The sequence below is a fragment of the Thamnophis elegans genome, chromosome 8, assembly GCF_009769535.1.
Source record: "Thamnophis elegans isolate rThaEle1 chromosome 8, rThaEle1.pri, whole genome shotgun sequence".
Classification (NCBI taxonomy): Eukaryota; Metazoa; Chordata; class Lepidosauria; order Squamata; family Colubridae; genus Thamnophis; species Thamnophis elegans.
Window position 1 is genome coordinate 25,622,201 of NC_045548.1, and position 16,197 is coordinate 25,638,397.

Here is a 16,197-nt window from a genome sequence, read left to right on the forward strand (position 1 = left end):
ATGGGTCTCCAAAAGTGCATTTATTCCTCATATGTATTAAACAAAATGAAATAAAAACAAAAACAGATAAGAAGAAATAACATAAAAAAGAGTATGGAAGTGAAAGATTTGTTGCAGATGTTCTAGCTTCTAAAAACAAAATAATGTTATCAATTTAATTAGAAATATTAGTATATTATGTGACCCTGTCAGGCTTCCTGGCATAGTTTCAGTATTAAATGAACATTGATTATACTCATTTTTGCAAATCAGTGATATGAAAAACTCCCAAATGAAACGTATTACTTAAACATAAGTAATAAATCATCACAACCCGAGGCTTTGTTTCATTCTTTGGGTTTATATGTCTTGTTGAGTTTGAAAAGCTGATACAAACTATATCTATAAATAAGATCAAAACCTGTAAAAAACAATTGACAACATGACATAGTACTACTCCTTTAAACAAATATTTTCCCGCAAGAAGGAACAGACACAAAACAGGTTTTTATGGCCTTCAAAGAAAAGTTGAAACCGTACAGACTCTACAGACTCTCTCTTAGCTGAACTGGATAAAAACTGGATATTACTTTCTATCATAAGCAAAAATAGTACTTTAGAATTAAGGTATTTTAAAATGTAAAAAAAAGGTTCTAGTGCTCTTTGTAATATAAGTTCTTTTACACTCCTTCACATTTTTCACTGCCAGCTTCAGGCAAACCGCCTCATTCACTTCAGTCTGTCAAAGACAAGAACAAAATACCTACCATAAGCTTTCCCAATAACTTTTAGTACTGCTTCATTTTCTAAATAAATAAACTTTTCCTTGAAGAGGACATTCCTGAAGCTTTTCAATTTTTAACTTTATTTCTGCTCTCTATATTTGGGTAAGACTGGCAGTATTTTAAACCCATTTGCTTGTCTGCAGTTAATCTGCATAACTGCAACTTGCAGCTCTCCTCTCATTATAAATTACACTAAATTAAGTATATTTGGAAATATCTCTAATGCAGTGAGTGATTTATTGCAACAATTCTGTTCTTGGGTCTTATCCCATTAGTATAGGAGTGCAATTTAAATCTGTTAAACCCAATGCGAGGTTTTATTTTGCTCACTGACTTAAAGAAATAATGATAGCACTCTTCTTTTGCTGCAGTTTATGCATCCTTCCCTAGGATTTATCTCTGATTTGTAATATAACATGTTCTCAATATTAGAACATTACCTTTAATCTAGTTGTATGAACTACTATGCTAAATACTATATAGTATATGTAAAGCAGTTTGAAATCTGCTTAACAAAACTTCTAAAACTTCCAGCTCTAGATTAAGATGCTACATTAATTGCAGGCTACATCTTGATTTGTAATTTCTATATAACCAGAAAGAATGACAAATTAGTATTTCTGTAGTATTGTCTTCTATAGCGTTGTGGGTGATATTATATAAATAGTGTATATTCATCTTATTTAAGAGGTATCTTAAAATTTGAAGCTACCAAATAGCTAATGCTTTCATTTCTTATTTCTGTTTCTAAATGTTTCTAAACTGATTTCACTCCCAATAACCACCCAATGAACATATTTGTAGCCCACATATGAAATGCCTTCTGCTTCTGTGAACTTTTTAACAGCAACCTTTTCATTTTATTCAAAGTACAATCTGTTTTGTTAAATACATTCAATGTTAACAAAATAATATGCTTTTAAATCTGTTTAATCATAAAAATAAACCTGTTTTGCCAATGAAACTTGCACAGACAAACAGCAGATGTATTGCAGTGTTTTCAGAATTTTGCTTTCAAAAATATTTTGGCAGTCAGTTAAAAAGGTTGTATTTCTATTTCTAGAGAAAGTAATATTAACATACGTATATGAATCTGAAAATAAAAATCTATTACTTACTGTATATATTTATTTGGCAAATTTATATGGCCGCCCATCTCACAAACTAGTGACTTTGAGTGGTATACAATTAATAAGTAACAAAGTGTTATTATATACACAGTAATGTGAAATCACAGCTGCCAGTTCTTTTGCTGGTGTTGGCCTTCATATGCAATGTTTATCCCAAGAACATAGGAGGTGATAATGTTTCGGCATGTGTGTGGATCAAAATGATGTGGCCTCTTGTAATTGACACATGGAAATTTTGTTAATGTGCAGATTATGTCCAGGTTTCATTGAAGACTTATTGGTATGGTACCCAGTGTGCCGATAACCACTGGGACCACTAAGGTTGGTCTATGTCATATTTCATCTTCAATTTTCAGATCTTGATATTTTGGGATCTACAATATTTTGCCTACTATCCCCTGGTATTGCCACATCAATTATCAACACTTTATTCTTTTCAACCACAGTTAAATATGATGTGTTATGAGCCAAGGCTTTATCAGTTTCTATTCAGAAATCCCATTATATTTTAATCTGCTCATTTTCAACTATTTTTTTCAACTCTGTGTTCCATCAATTTTTGCTTACTGGAAAACAATAATTTTACAGATGTTCCAATGGATCATTTAATCTGCACACTGTCATTTACAATCAGTTTATGTGATCTTCTTGCACAAGGTGAGTATATGATCTACTGTTTCTTCTGCTTCTTTGAATAACCTGAATTTTGAACCATTTGATGGTTTTTCAACATCTGTGCTAAACATTCTTACATTATTTGTCAACAACTGGATGTCTACTTCTGATTGTCCATATAAAACTAATGTGATGTATTATTCGCATTTTTTGATACTTGATAGTCAAGATTTTTTTTCTTTAAAATCACTGAAATTGGGATCATAGCAATGATAAATAGTAAGGGTAATAATGAGTCATCCTGCAAGATGCCTCTCTTAATGTTGGCAAGCCCGCATTTTTCATTTCATGTTTTCATTTCCAACCACCAATTCTGTCTTCTACTGCTTCATTATTTTTTCTATAAACATTGTTACTGACACCAATTTCCAAGCATCTGATGATCAAACTATGTGGTAATAAATCAAATACCTTTTTATAATCAACCGAGAACATGTGTAAATTGATCTTTTTGCTTTTGCAATTCTCCAGAACTATTTTATCAACTAGAAATTGATTTTCCTTTATTTCCCTTTCTCTTCGACTGAAAGGATGTTATTTTCTTCCAAGTAGTCTTGGGTGTAATAAAATTATATTAGGTAATCTTGGATGTTGTCCCTATCACACCTGTAATTTAAATATTGTAGGCAAGCAAGTTATCAGGCTATAATTTCTTGGTGTCATCCCTTTTGCTGGGTCTTTCTGAATCAGGTAGATATGGCCAAGTATTAACCTGTCATTGATGTCTTCTTTACAGAATACTTTATTAAACTATTTAGCTTTAATTAGATGTAACTTCGTCAGATACGTGAACCAAAAGCCATACAATTGATCACTTCCAGGAGATATCCAGTTTTCCATCCTTTTTATTCAATTTTTAACCATTTCTTCTGTTATTGTTATTTCCATTTAATTTTTACGAAATTCATCTTCAAATTCACTTATCCAGCCAGCATTTTTATTACTATTTTTTTTAGTTTTCTATAACTCTTACCAAAATTGAGATTGATGTACTGTGAGAAGGACAGTACTATATGAACTATCTGATATAAGGCCCTAGTCACACACTCATTTCAAGCAGAAATTAAGGCTTCAAATGAATAGCTTGCTAGGTTTCAGCTAACTGAAATAACTCTGAGTCCATTAGGCATCTGGAGCAGACAGATATAATACATTTTCAATTCCCACCCCCATCCCGCCTACTGGAAACAAATAGCACCTATAAACTGAAAAGCAATCAGAGAACAATCTGTTCCTGACCAAGTTCATGTTGCAACTACCCAGAGGAATAAAACAATTTAGTAAGCAACCGACAGCATCAGTTGGGCCTTCAATAATTTGGGATAGATTCATGGTTTCCAGTGGCCATGAACTTCTGAGTTGCTTCTGATTCAATATCACCAGAGGGCAAGTTAAAATCCTTAAGACCTCCGAGAGTTAACTGCCAGTCACAATGGAGTTGGACTACTCAGGCAGGTAAGTTGCTGTGCATCAGGAATGCTGAACAACAACACATTTAACTATCCCTTGAAAATCAACTTTAGCTATTAAATCTAGTACACTGGTACCTCAATACTCATCACTCACTGGTTCCGGGAGACATAACAAGTACTAAAACTGTTGAGTGCCAAGCAAACTACATGGCTTACCACATGACTTAACAATTGTGGCAAGAAAGGTAATAAAATGGGGCAAAATTCATTTAGCAGATTTTTCTCTTAGCAACACAAATTTTGGGTTCAATTGTGGTCGTAAGTCGAGGATTACCTGTATAACAGGCCTGTCAAACTGTCAGCCCACAGACCAAATATGTCATGCAGTCCACACCTACCTCACTTCCACAAAAGCAAAAAACATCACAATATGTCACGATCCAGCCTGTGATGCAATGACACCCGTGCTTTATAGCCAAAGTTACTGGCATTAACTGTAGCTATGCCACAGGTAACGTTCTTTGCAAGTGGTAGTATCATTTTTCCAAATCATGCTCACTTAGTTTTGACAAGCCAAGCAGCATTTTGTTAAAACAGAAAACTGGGAAGAGTATGTTAAACAGAGAATTATTTTATCTAAATTGTTATGAATACTAGTATTAAAATCATTATGATTTATGCTGAAAACTTTAGTTTGACTGTTTTAGACTTTAAAATCCCTAGTTCCAATACTATACAACAATGTCATAATAATTGTGTAGGAAAATACAGAATGAAATTACATAAAAGTAATTATTAATAAGCATTTTCACAGTAATTTATAAGACAGTTTGATCTGAAGGTAAGATTCCTAAAATAAACTGATTCATCCAACAATTTTAGCATGTGCTCCTTCTGACAATTCTTCTTCTTTGAGATACACCTGTTTTAAAAATAGGCTTTACTAATTTTAGATATTGGCAGAAACGTTACAATTGTAAACCTGATGCTCCCCAAAACATACACCACTGTACATGTATATTATTTAAAGCTATTTCATATCCATTTTTCAGCAGTGTGTAATATATACTATAATTATGTCTGGAAATAAAACATTTCAATTGTAGAAAAAATGCAGACATACCCTGAGTTATTAAGAACAGAAATGCATGAAGCTACTAAGGTATTAAGGTACTTAATTATTACTCATTCTCATCAGCTATGGAGAACATGAATTTCTGTTAATCATTAATGCTGCTTTATGCTCTACTGCATCACAAAAGCTTTTGGATTTTGAATCTCTTACCTTTTTTCTGTGAATTTCTGAACATGAATATGACTTGCAGTTTAATGGTATTCACTGATAGCCACTTTCTGGCTTAAGTGATTATTTTACTTTTACATTACTGTAAAAGTGGATGCTTTTAACCTCTCATGGCCATGTATGCTAAATAAGAAATAGTGCATTAAAGAAGACTACGGCTCAAGTAAGAAAGAAACAGCAAGCTATCTGGCTTCAAAAAAGAACTAAGAAAAAGAAGCTCAGACAGACAAGCTGCATAAAGAGTAAAATACAAAATCAGGTATAGCTTACTTTAAATGATGTCATTAAAAAAAATCACTGCCTAGCTCCACTGAAAGACTATTCTTTTTACAACATAAAACATGCAGTAAAAAAATCAGTTTCACTAACTTGCTTCCATTTGAACTAAGGAGCAAAAAGCCTATATTGTACAATGATTTACTTGAAGTAACCGTTTGCCTCCATTTCTGCAGGTCAGATATAATCTATCAATAACTCTAGTGATATACTAGTAAAGTATAGTGAACAGTCATCAATTTGCTTGTTTTTCAGTCCTAACTGTCCGCTTCAGCTTGTGTCCAGTTTTCATAATTATTATTTATTACATTGATATTTCACCCAACACCAGTGACTCTGGATGGTTTATAAATTGTTAAAAACATTTAAAAACAATCAACAGAGCAAAAACAAATAAAAATATGGGAGGAAAATAAACAAGAGGGGAACAGAATGGAAGAAAGGGGCATCCTCCCCAAATGTCTACGCAAAGACCTAGTTCTTTAAGGCCCTTTGAAATAGCAGATGGGTGGGACTGCTTGAATTTTGGAAGAGGACCTCATTCCAAAGGGCAGTCACTGTAACCAAGAGGCAAGCTTCTGAGAACCAGATATTGTTCAATTAATGGAACGTGGCGCATGCTAACCTACCAGATTTAAGGCCAGGCGGATACTGCATAAAACAGGTGGTTGCTCAAATCAGCCCCCATGACATGTGGGGCTTTATAAGTAGCAACCAACACCTTGAATCACACCCCGAAGCAAACTGGCAACCAGTGCATCTCGAAAAGCAGAAGTGTTACAGGGATATACATTACTGTCTGCCCCAGCTGAAGCTTTGGGATCATCCTCACGTAGAATATAATACACAGTAATCAATGTGAAGACCCCAGTCTAGAAAAGGGTACAACTGGTGCACTAGATAAAATCAAAGGCTTTCCTGGCTGCAGCTGACAGCATGCTAATTAAGCGACCTGCTCATCAAGCAGGTGCTTCGAGTCCAGGAAAACCTCCAAATTGTGCATCTCTTTTGAACGGGAGAGTTTCAAACCATCCTCAGTCAAAGTTGGAGTATCCCCAGATGTGTGCACTCCAAATACCCACAGCACATGGGCTTGGTAGAACTAAGTCAGTGATAGTTCCTCCTCATCCAAACCCATACAGCCTTGAAGCACTGGGACAGGACTTGACAGAATCACTTGGCCAGCTCAAAGCCTAAAGACATAATTGGATATCATCAGTATACTGATGATACCAAACCCCAAACCGGCAGATGAACTCACCCAGCGGTTTCATGTAGATGTTGAAAAGGAGGGGAGAGAGAAAAGAACCTTGAGGCAACCACAAAGGAGAGTCCTAGGGGACGATCTCTCCCCGCCAACCAACACTGACTGGAACTGGCCCTGGAGAAAATAAGAGAACCACTATAACACGCTGCTCCCAATCCCCAACGCATGGAGCCGGCTCAGAAGAATAGAATGGTTTACAGTATTGAAAGCCACCAATATACCTAATAATATAGTAATGGCATACTATCCAAGGCTAACTAGATTGCTGAATCAGGTACTGGAAACAGAAAGTGTTAAATGCCAATGCACCACCCATCAGTTATATAGCCAAAGAAATGATAACTATTTAGGAGGAAGAATAGCAATAGCAATAGCAGTTAGACTTATATACCGCTTCATAGGGCTTTCAGCCCTCTCTTTACAGAGTCCCTTTACAGAGTCAGCATATCGCCCCCACAGTCTGGGTCCTCATTTCACCCACCTCGGAAGGATGGAAGGCTGAGTCAACCTTGAGCCGGTGAGATTAGAACCGCTGAACTGCAGATAACAGTCAGCTGAAGTGGCCTGAAGTACTGCACCCTAACCACTGCGCCACCTCGGCTGAATCCTGAACTCTTTTATGCATCACATGATTCAGTGCTATCCTAATCATAAATTCTTGGAGTGAACAAACACAATGTAACTAGGGATTGGAAAAGCTACAGAAAAGCATGCTGAAAGCGCTATTTGTGCATATCCTTTTTTTACAGCAGTACAACTGAACTATTATGGAACGTTCTTTGTAGACCTATCTATGAAGCAAACCATCAGAGTCCGAAAAAAACCTTAAATGGCTAGTGGCTATGACAGCTATATTATAAAAAGGCTGTGATTGTATTTCTAGGACCTAAACACTTTTTTAAAAAGAAAAATATTATAGAATATAGTAATTCTAAAATTTCATTATACATTAGAATTAAATTGGTTAATTTTCCAGTTTAAAACTATCTTCTAAATGACTTACTTCATTGGCCTAAATGCAATAACAAAATTCGAAGCAAATAGAATGAGTTTATTAATCAAAAAATCAAACTGCTGGACTCAAGATAGACTGGCAGTACCACTGGTATTTATCTCTGGAGCTTCTCAACTGACTTCTCTTTGCTAGGAAGTTTCTTAGAATTATTTCTTTCTGAACTCCAAAGGAATTAAAGAACCTTTGAAATTTCAACTTCATCCTTTTTTCTACTTCTTTCACAGTGTCCCACTCAGTAAGACTGTGAGATGCTTAATATCAGCTGCAGGAAGAACAAGATCCAGGTACATATGGTATTATATACAAATGTATAATTACTATGTATATAATCTATATATTACAGAAACTCTCCTATTTGAAAACTTCAACTGGGCAAAATGATGCATCATAGGGCAACATTTTTTTGACCTTTCTCCCTGCCCCTGTTGGTGCAACCATTGAGTTCTTCGTTCTCTCCATTATGCTGGCTACTACCCTCAATGAGTGCTGCCTCAAACCCATGGCACACCAAGCAGCCCTGTTGCCACAACGCGCCAAGCAATCCCATTGTCTCAGTGTGCCAAAAAAACTCCTAGAACTGCAGTATACCAAGAAGCCCCATGCTTCTGCACAGCTCTGGAGCTGCTTGCCTTGCCTCAGCAACAGGGCTTCTTGGCATGCTGAAGTTCTGAGGCTGTAAGAACATACATATATACATCATTTTGTTTTCCTATTTAAATACAATTTCCATATATTAGTGTACAATTCAAGTAAGTTTTCCAAAGGTGCATGAATACATGTGTGTATGTATGTATGTATGTATGTATGTGTGTGTGCGTGTGTATGTATGTATGTACAGTAGTCCTAAACTTACTACCCTAATCGAATAATGGCTGTAAGTTGTTGCAGCTATAAGTCAAGATACCCACATTACTGGAAGCAATTTTCTGGCATTTTTGGGGATGTACGTTAAGCAAAAACTGGCAAAAGTCATGTAACCACAGAATGCCACAATTGATTCTAAAGCTGACCCACCCAACATGTGGTCACTTGGCTGTGAGAGGGCAATGGTGAAATCATTTATTATGACCCATGGTGGCTTTACGGGCTGTTAAGCATCTGTTTCCATGACTGTCATAACACTGAACAGTTGTAAAATGACCAGTTGTTAATCAAGAGTACCTGTAATCTCTTTTCCCCTGCTTTTAATCACTGAATCAAAATAGAAAAATTACTAGTGTCTATTTTGTTAGTGCTCATTTGCCATACAGTCCTTCTTGGCTTTTGGATAGTAAATAAACCTATCATGTTTTCAAAAATATCACCTTGGTAGAGAAAGAAAAGGAAAACAAATAAGATTACCTGTAGCCAAAGCTTGTTTCCATGAACAGTCCTACCATTGGCGGTGCAATGAAAATTAGCAAACTGGCCAGCGTTGACTTCTACACTCTGGAGGCGCAGGAAATGAGGTGTGCTGGCTGTTGAAAATAAAAAAGAGGTAAAGGAAGAATCATTATTTCCAATGGCAATAGCACTTAGATTTATATACTCCTCCACAGTGTTTTACAGCACTCTCTGAGAAGTTTACAATTGCCCCCAACAATCTGGATCTCATTTTATTGACCTCAGAAGGATAGAAGGCTGAGTCAACCTCAAACCCATCAGGACTGAACTCCAGTCTGTGGGCATAGATAGCCTGCATTACTACATTCTAACCACTGCTCCATCAGTGCTCCTATTAATCCCACATTATTCTAATTGTCTTTTCTTACTCAATTTAAGAATTGCTTTCACAGAATAGTAAAGTTGGAATGAGCCCTTCAGACTTCAGTAAAAGAATTCAAATCCTATTTTGTTTTAAACATTTGAATAACATACAGTATTTATATTGTAAGCCAAGAAATACCAACTGAAATTAATTTTAAAATATTTATTTATAATTATTCATAATATTGCATATTATAAATATATTTTACATTGCAATTATTTCTTTTTTACAAAAAATCTAATTCCTAATGACAGAACAATATTAGCTTTCTGTTTCTATTGAGCAACAAACTATTTTGGCTATATAACTGTCTTGTAAAACATTTCCATAAAGATTGTACTGAAATCTAGCTGATGTTTTTAATAAAAGCTATAACATACTGAAATCAGTTATCTGGCAAGAATATTAAGAGATTATTCTTGATCGCTCTTTTTATACTCAAAGAAAGGTAGTTTATATACAGATAAATTATGGAATAAGTAAAATCAAACCTTCTTCAAGTTGAGTTCAGTTCCTATTGATTTCATGAACAACGTATAGTTTTCTTGAAAAAAGTATGGAATGTACTGTATTTGTTATGATCTTCTGGGATGTTTTTCAACTCCTTAATCTAGCTCACAGTCTTCCAATTCACTAGGGGGCTCTCCATGAAACTTTATAAGTAGGTCTCACACTGTTTTAAGTTAGGAATGCACATAAGGTCAGCCAGAAATTGCTGAGACATTTTAGAACTAATATATTTTACTGCTGGGAATGATCAGGAAATGCATGTAATATAGATCCAGCATTACTGCATTGCTAGAACAATGCTTTTTTTTCCTTTTTGAAAGGCCAGATCCTGTTCCAATTGCCTTTGAAAGTTTATGTAACATGAACTTAGTCTCCTATCATCAGCTAGCAGAAAGTATGCTTTTCAACTATCTTAGAAAATTTATGGTATTTTATTTTAAGAGTTCTAGGCCCCTAAAGATTTAAATGGGCCCTTTATTTGTGGCTCAGAATAAAATAATGACAAATTTATTTCAACAATATTCTGAAATAATTGATAATATAATATTTACTTACTACATGGATGACTTAAAACCTTCACATCATCAATAGCCAGATATCCTTGATGACCTGAAGTGATAACTTCAAAAACTACCTGAAATATGAAAAAGCAAGTAATATAAATAAATCTAATAATAGAGTTATGCTTCTGAAAAGTTAGCATAAATACAGCTATTTATTTATTTAAATAGAATGTTGACTATTTTAAATATATAAATAGTTAAGCATTTAAAATAATCCTGGAAAAGATAGGAATTCAAATTTACATTCATCAATAATTTTACCCATGCACTGGCTGTATTGTTATTTGCAGCCAATTTTATTATGCTAATTCAGTAAATAAAATACTCCTCCAAACATTTTGTGTTTATCAAATTTATACCAGTTAGATTAAATATTAGGCTAAGAATTATTTGGGAGAGTGTTTTTGTGCTCAATATGCAATTTTCATCCCAGTGGTATCAACTGAACAGTATAACATTTTTTTCACCAAGGTAGTACACTACTATTGCTGCTGCTATTTCCTGGTTGCTTGAAAGTTATATTAAGGAAGAATAAAATATTGAGGAAAGACATTACAGTTCTGTCCTACTCACTAGTCTAATAAATTTTAGCATGAAATCAATGTACAGTAATATATTACAATGAATCTGTATTTCATGTAACATTATTCAGTATATAATTAGTATAAAGCAAGAAAGAAAAGTTGGACACTTATGTTTAACCAAGGAGCCTAAAAATGCACTGTTTGATGGTAGTGAAAGCTGGTGGGTAGTCAAGAAAATAAATAGATACATACTTCTTATATAAAAATATTTTTTTTCTAGTGCACAGTCAAAACAACTGAAACAATTGTCTTGATATGCTAGTAGAAAATCAGATTCATAATTCAAAGTCAATGATCTGGTATTACTAACATTAGATGCAAAATGAACAAATCAGGCCATTGTTCTCTATCCCTACCCCTACTTCTAATAAGTAATAAAATCTCTATACTTCAACTGCTTTTGCTGCAATTGAAAATAGTGCAATCGTGCAAATATTTATCTGAATCAACAGCTCAGATTTTCTGAAAAGTCAAGATAACATAAGCTGAAAAGAAGGAAGGGAAAACAAACAATGCATTTTTGTTATTTCTGCATATTTATTAAATTTCTACACGGTACTATACAGAAATACAATAGTCATGTGGCTTATTGTTCTTTCAAGAGCTGCTATAGCTCATGGATAAGGCACTGACTGATTATTTTTGCATATTCCTATTAATTGACTATAGGTACTCCATTAGTTTATAGTGTTTAACACATTCCAAAGTCAGATTGAGTAAGATAATCAAAATTGCCAACTATAGATATTTGAGTGAATTGGGTTCTAAAAGAGAATCCCTGTAAATGTGTCCTTAGTTAAAACAATGTGGTAGCACAGTGGTTAGAGTGCAGTACTGCAGGCTACTTCTGCTCACTCCTGCTGCCTGCAGTTTGGCAGTTCAAATCCCACCAGGCTCAAGGTTGACTCAGCCTTCCATTCTTCCAAGGTGGGTAAAATGAGGACCCAAATTGTTGGGGTCAATATGCTAACTCTGTAAACTGCTTAGAGAGGAGTGTAAAGCACTGTGAAGCAGTATATGTCTAAGTGTTATTGCTATTGTGTTATAGCTTTCATATTGTAAAATGTCCCATTTCTATCTCCCACCAACACTGACAGGGTAAGCCACTAGAATATAAACTGAAAACAAACTGCACTCCTTACTTGCACTGATGATGGTACCTAGTTTGGATATGAGATATCTGCAAGAAAACAACCAAGCTCACAGAGAACACCAAGGGCCGCTTATATTTTTGTTTTAAAATAGCACATTTTTGTTGTAATTAACTAATGCTACTTTTGGAAAGGCTTAAACAAAACAAGGGGAAAAATGCTAGAAGCATTTGATATTCTGTTTGTGCTAATAGTGTATTATTTCCTATGTGATTTTCTAGTAGTGTTAGCATTTTTACTCCAAACTGCCCGTCTTTAATTTTAGTATCTCTGAAACATCTTACATGGAAATCAGTCAGCAGATTAGGCAAAGTAGCTCTTTTGAATAGACAAAAATACTATAACCACTGTTTCTCTGATTGACATAGTAGCCATATCAGCCAGGAAAAAACTGGTTAAAAGACAGATTACATTTCTTTGTGAAAAACAAGCACTGGATGTCTGCCTTAGAGTTATCTTACATCACTCTATCCTGTAGATGCCTGCCAAACAGGAAATAGGGAAGCGATTTAACATTGCACTATCCCTGATCCTCCCTGCTTCAGTGAAGAGCAAAATTAGCTTTTCATTCCTGCCACTTCTCCCTTCTCAATGGAAATGGGGGAGGGGGTTCACTTGCCACCTTAAATGATTGCTGCTGAAAAATGCGCTAGTACTTTATAAATAACTTGTTAGTTCCACAGAATAAAAGGAATAAATGTATTTTCTTTCAGTACATGATCTCATTTTATAAGCAATTAAAATGCCTGTAGTTCAAAGGTGACTTGTACCTAATCATAAACTCAATTTATAATAACATTTTGAAAAAGAGTAAGAATTTACTTACATCAGTTTGATTAATTAAGACATATAAATACAATAAAAAATAATATCAAATAAAAAATTTAGTCCTTAGATTATTTGTCTCACATCTTGCATGTCCCCTAATCCTACATTTTTACATAACTACATTTTATGTATGCATTTCACATTGTGCTTTGTACTTCTATTGATAAAGAAGAATGTATGAGATTAGTGTCAACTATAGCTTCTAACAAACAAGTGATTTAATACAAACAGTGAAAATGGGGCTTATGTAATTATGAAGTTGTTTGCACTGATTTATTTTTCAAGGGCCATGATCCTGAACTTATTTATTCCATAAGAACTTCAACAACTCCACAGTAAATTGCTTGTCAGTTAAGGCCACTATTTTGTTCTATTTTTATTCTCAAAGTCTCTGTCAGTATTTTTAGCAGTGGTGACTGAATCTCACTGATTCTGTTTGAATAAAGTGTCTGTCTGTTTATTGTTGGATATGTACATAAATCTAAGGGATGGCTATTTTTAAATAATGCATAAGCAACTATAAGATGACTTTTTCTGAATGCCAAACAGAATGGACACTTTGTCTAGAAAAAGCTAAATGAAAGCATTATATTACTGCAGTTTCAACAATAAACCTATTTTATTTGTATTAGTTATGTTCACAGCTCTTCCGTAACATAAAAGGAAATAAGATTATGTATTTCACTGCTTGAAGAGAGATTAGTTGGTCTTGAACCAAATTTGAACTAAAGTTTGAATTACATTTGATATTAAGCACTCACTATATATCAGGAGTCTCATTTATTTTGGCCATGTCATACAGGGAAATTCACTGGAGAAAGAAATTATGTTTGGAAGGGTTAATGGTAAAAGGAAACCAGGCTGCCAAAGAACATGGTAGTTGGATACTATCAAAGTTGGTACCAGATGGAGCATAGAAAATCTCAAAGAAATAATGCAAGATTGGAGACCTGGCCCATAGAATTGCCAAGAGTCAGACACAACTGAATGGATAACTTCATCATCATCATCATCATCATATATAAGGCAATATGTAAGAATTAAATATTGATGTGAAACCCTGGAATGTTAAGCATTTCATTTATAGAAGCAGCAATGAGGCTCAGAAAGTTTACATCTAATTATCATTAAGTAAGAATGAAGCTGGAGTTCTCCTAAATATCTCACCTAGAGACTGAGTTCTTATTTTCAAATAAACATGATTAAACATGCAAAGAAATTAAGATTAAAAAAAAGCTATTATGGATCTGTCCCTTCTTTATATTATCCTTCAATCAAAAAGTCTACATACATACAGTGGGGCAAAAAAGTATTTAGTCCGCCACCAATTGTGCATGTTCTCCCACTTAAAAAGATGAGAGAGGCCTGTAATTGACATCATAGGTAGACCTCAACTATGAAAGACAAAATGAGAAAACAAATCCAGGCAATCACATTGTCTGATTTGGAAAGAATTTATTTGCAAATTATGGTGGAAAATAAGTATTTGGTCACCTACAGACAAGCAAGATTTCTGGCTCTCACAGACCTGTAACTTCTTCTTTAAGAGGCTGTTAGCAGTATAAAAGACACCTGTCCACAACCTCAAACAGTCACACTCCAAACTCCACTATGGTGAAGACCAAAGAGCTGTCAAAGGACACCAGAAACAAAATTGTAGACCTGCACCAGGCTGGGAAGACTGAATCTGCAATTGGCAAGCAGCTTGGTGTGAAGAAATCAACTGTGGGAGCAATAATTAGAAAATGGAAGACATACACTTATAATTTCCCTTGATCTGGGGCTCCACGCAAGATCTCACCCCATGGGGTCAAATTGGTCACAAGAACGGTGAGCAAAAATCCCAGAACAAAACGGGGGACCTAGTGAATGACCTGCAGAGAGCTGGGACCAACGTAACAAAGGCTACCATTAGTAACACACTACACTGCCAGGGACTCAGATCCTGCAGTGCCAGACGTGTCCCCCTGCTTAAGCCAGTACATGTCCGGGCCCGTCTGAAGTTTGCTAGAGAGCATTTGGATGATCCAGAAGAGGATTGGGAGAATGTCATATGGTCAGATGAAACCAAAGTAGAACTGTTTGGTAGAAACACAACTTGTCGTGTTTGAAGGAGAGAGAATGCTGAGTTGCATCCAAAGAACACCATACCTACTGTGAAGCACGGGGGTGGCAACATCATGCTTTGGGGCTGTTTCTCTGCAAAGGGACCAGAATAACTGATTCGTGTACAGGAAAGAATGAATGGGGCCATATATCGTGAGATTTGGAGTGCAAACCTCCTTCCATTAGCAAGGGCATTGAAGATGAAATGTGGCTGGGTCTTTCAGCATGACAATGATCCCAAACACACCACCCGGGCAAGGAAGGAGTGGTTTCATAATAAGCATTTCAAGGTCCTGGAGTGGTCTAGCCAGTCTCCAGATCTCAACTCCATAGAAAACCTTTGGAGGGAGTTGAAAGTCCGTCCTGAGACAGCCCCAAAACATCACTGCTCTAGAGGAGATCTGCATGGAGGAATGGGCCAACATACCAGCCAACCTTGTGAAGACTTACAGAAAATGTTTGACCTATGTCATTGCCAACAAAGGATATTTAACAAAGTATTGAGATGAACTTTTGATATTGACCAAATACTTATTTTCCACCATGATTTGCAAAAATAATTCTTTCCACATTAGACAATGTGATTGTCTGGATTTGTTTTCTCATTTTGTCTGTCATGGTTGAGGTCTACCTATGATGTCAATTACAGGCCTCTCTCATCTTTTAAGGGGGGGGGGAACTTGCACAATTGGTGGCTGACTAAATACTTTTTTGCCCCACTGTACCTATTCAACATTATTATTTTTTAGCTGTAGATTTTGAGATTCATAGGATTCATATTATGTTTGCTTTTCAGCTGCCTATTTTCTTTCACATGAAATATAAAATAATGATCTATACCAATGTTCCCTCTAATTTTTTTTCAG

The 16,197-nt window shown here is 35.2% G+C and overlaps 1 protein-coding gene across 1 annotated transcript in view; it reads right to left on the reverse strand.

The window, feature by feature from the left end:
- PTPRM (protein tyrosine phosphatase receptor type M) overlaps positions 1–16,197 on the reverse strand; it is a 495,619-nt gene that overhangs the window by 299,582 nt on the left and 179,840 nt on the right. The window contains 2 exon segments of the mRNA XM_032222734.1: positions 9,184–9,299; positions 10,655–10,733. Of these exon segments, the coding sequence (XP_032078625.1) occupies positions 9,184–9,299; positions 10,655–10,733 (195 nt within the window).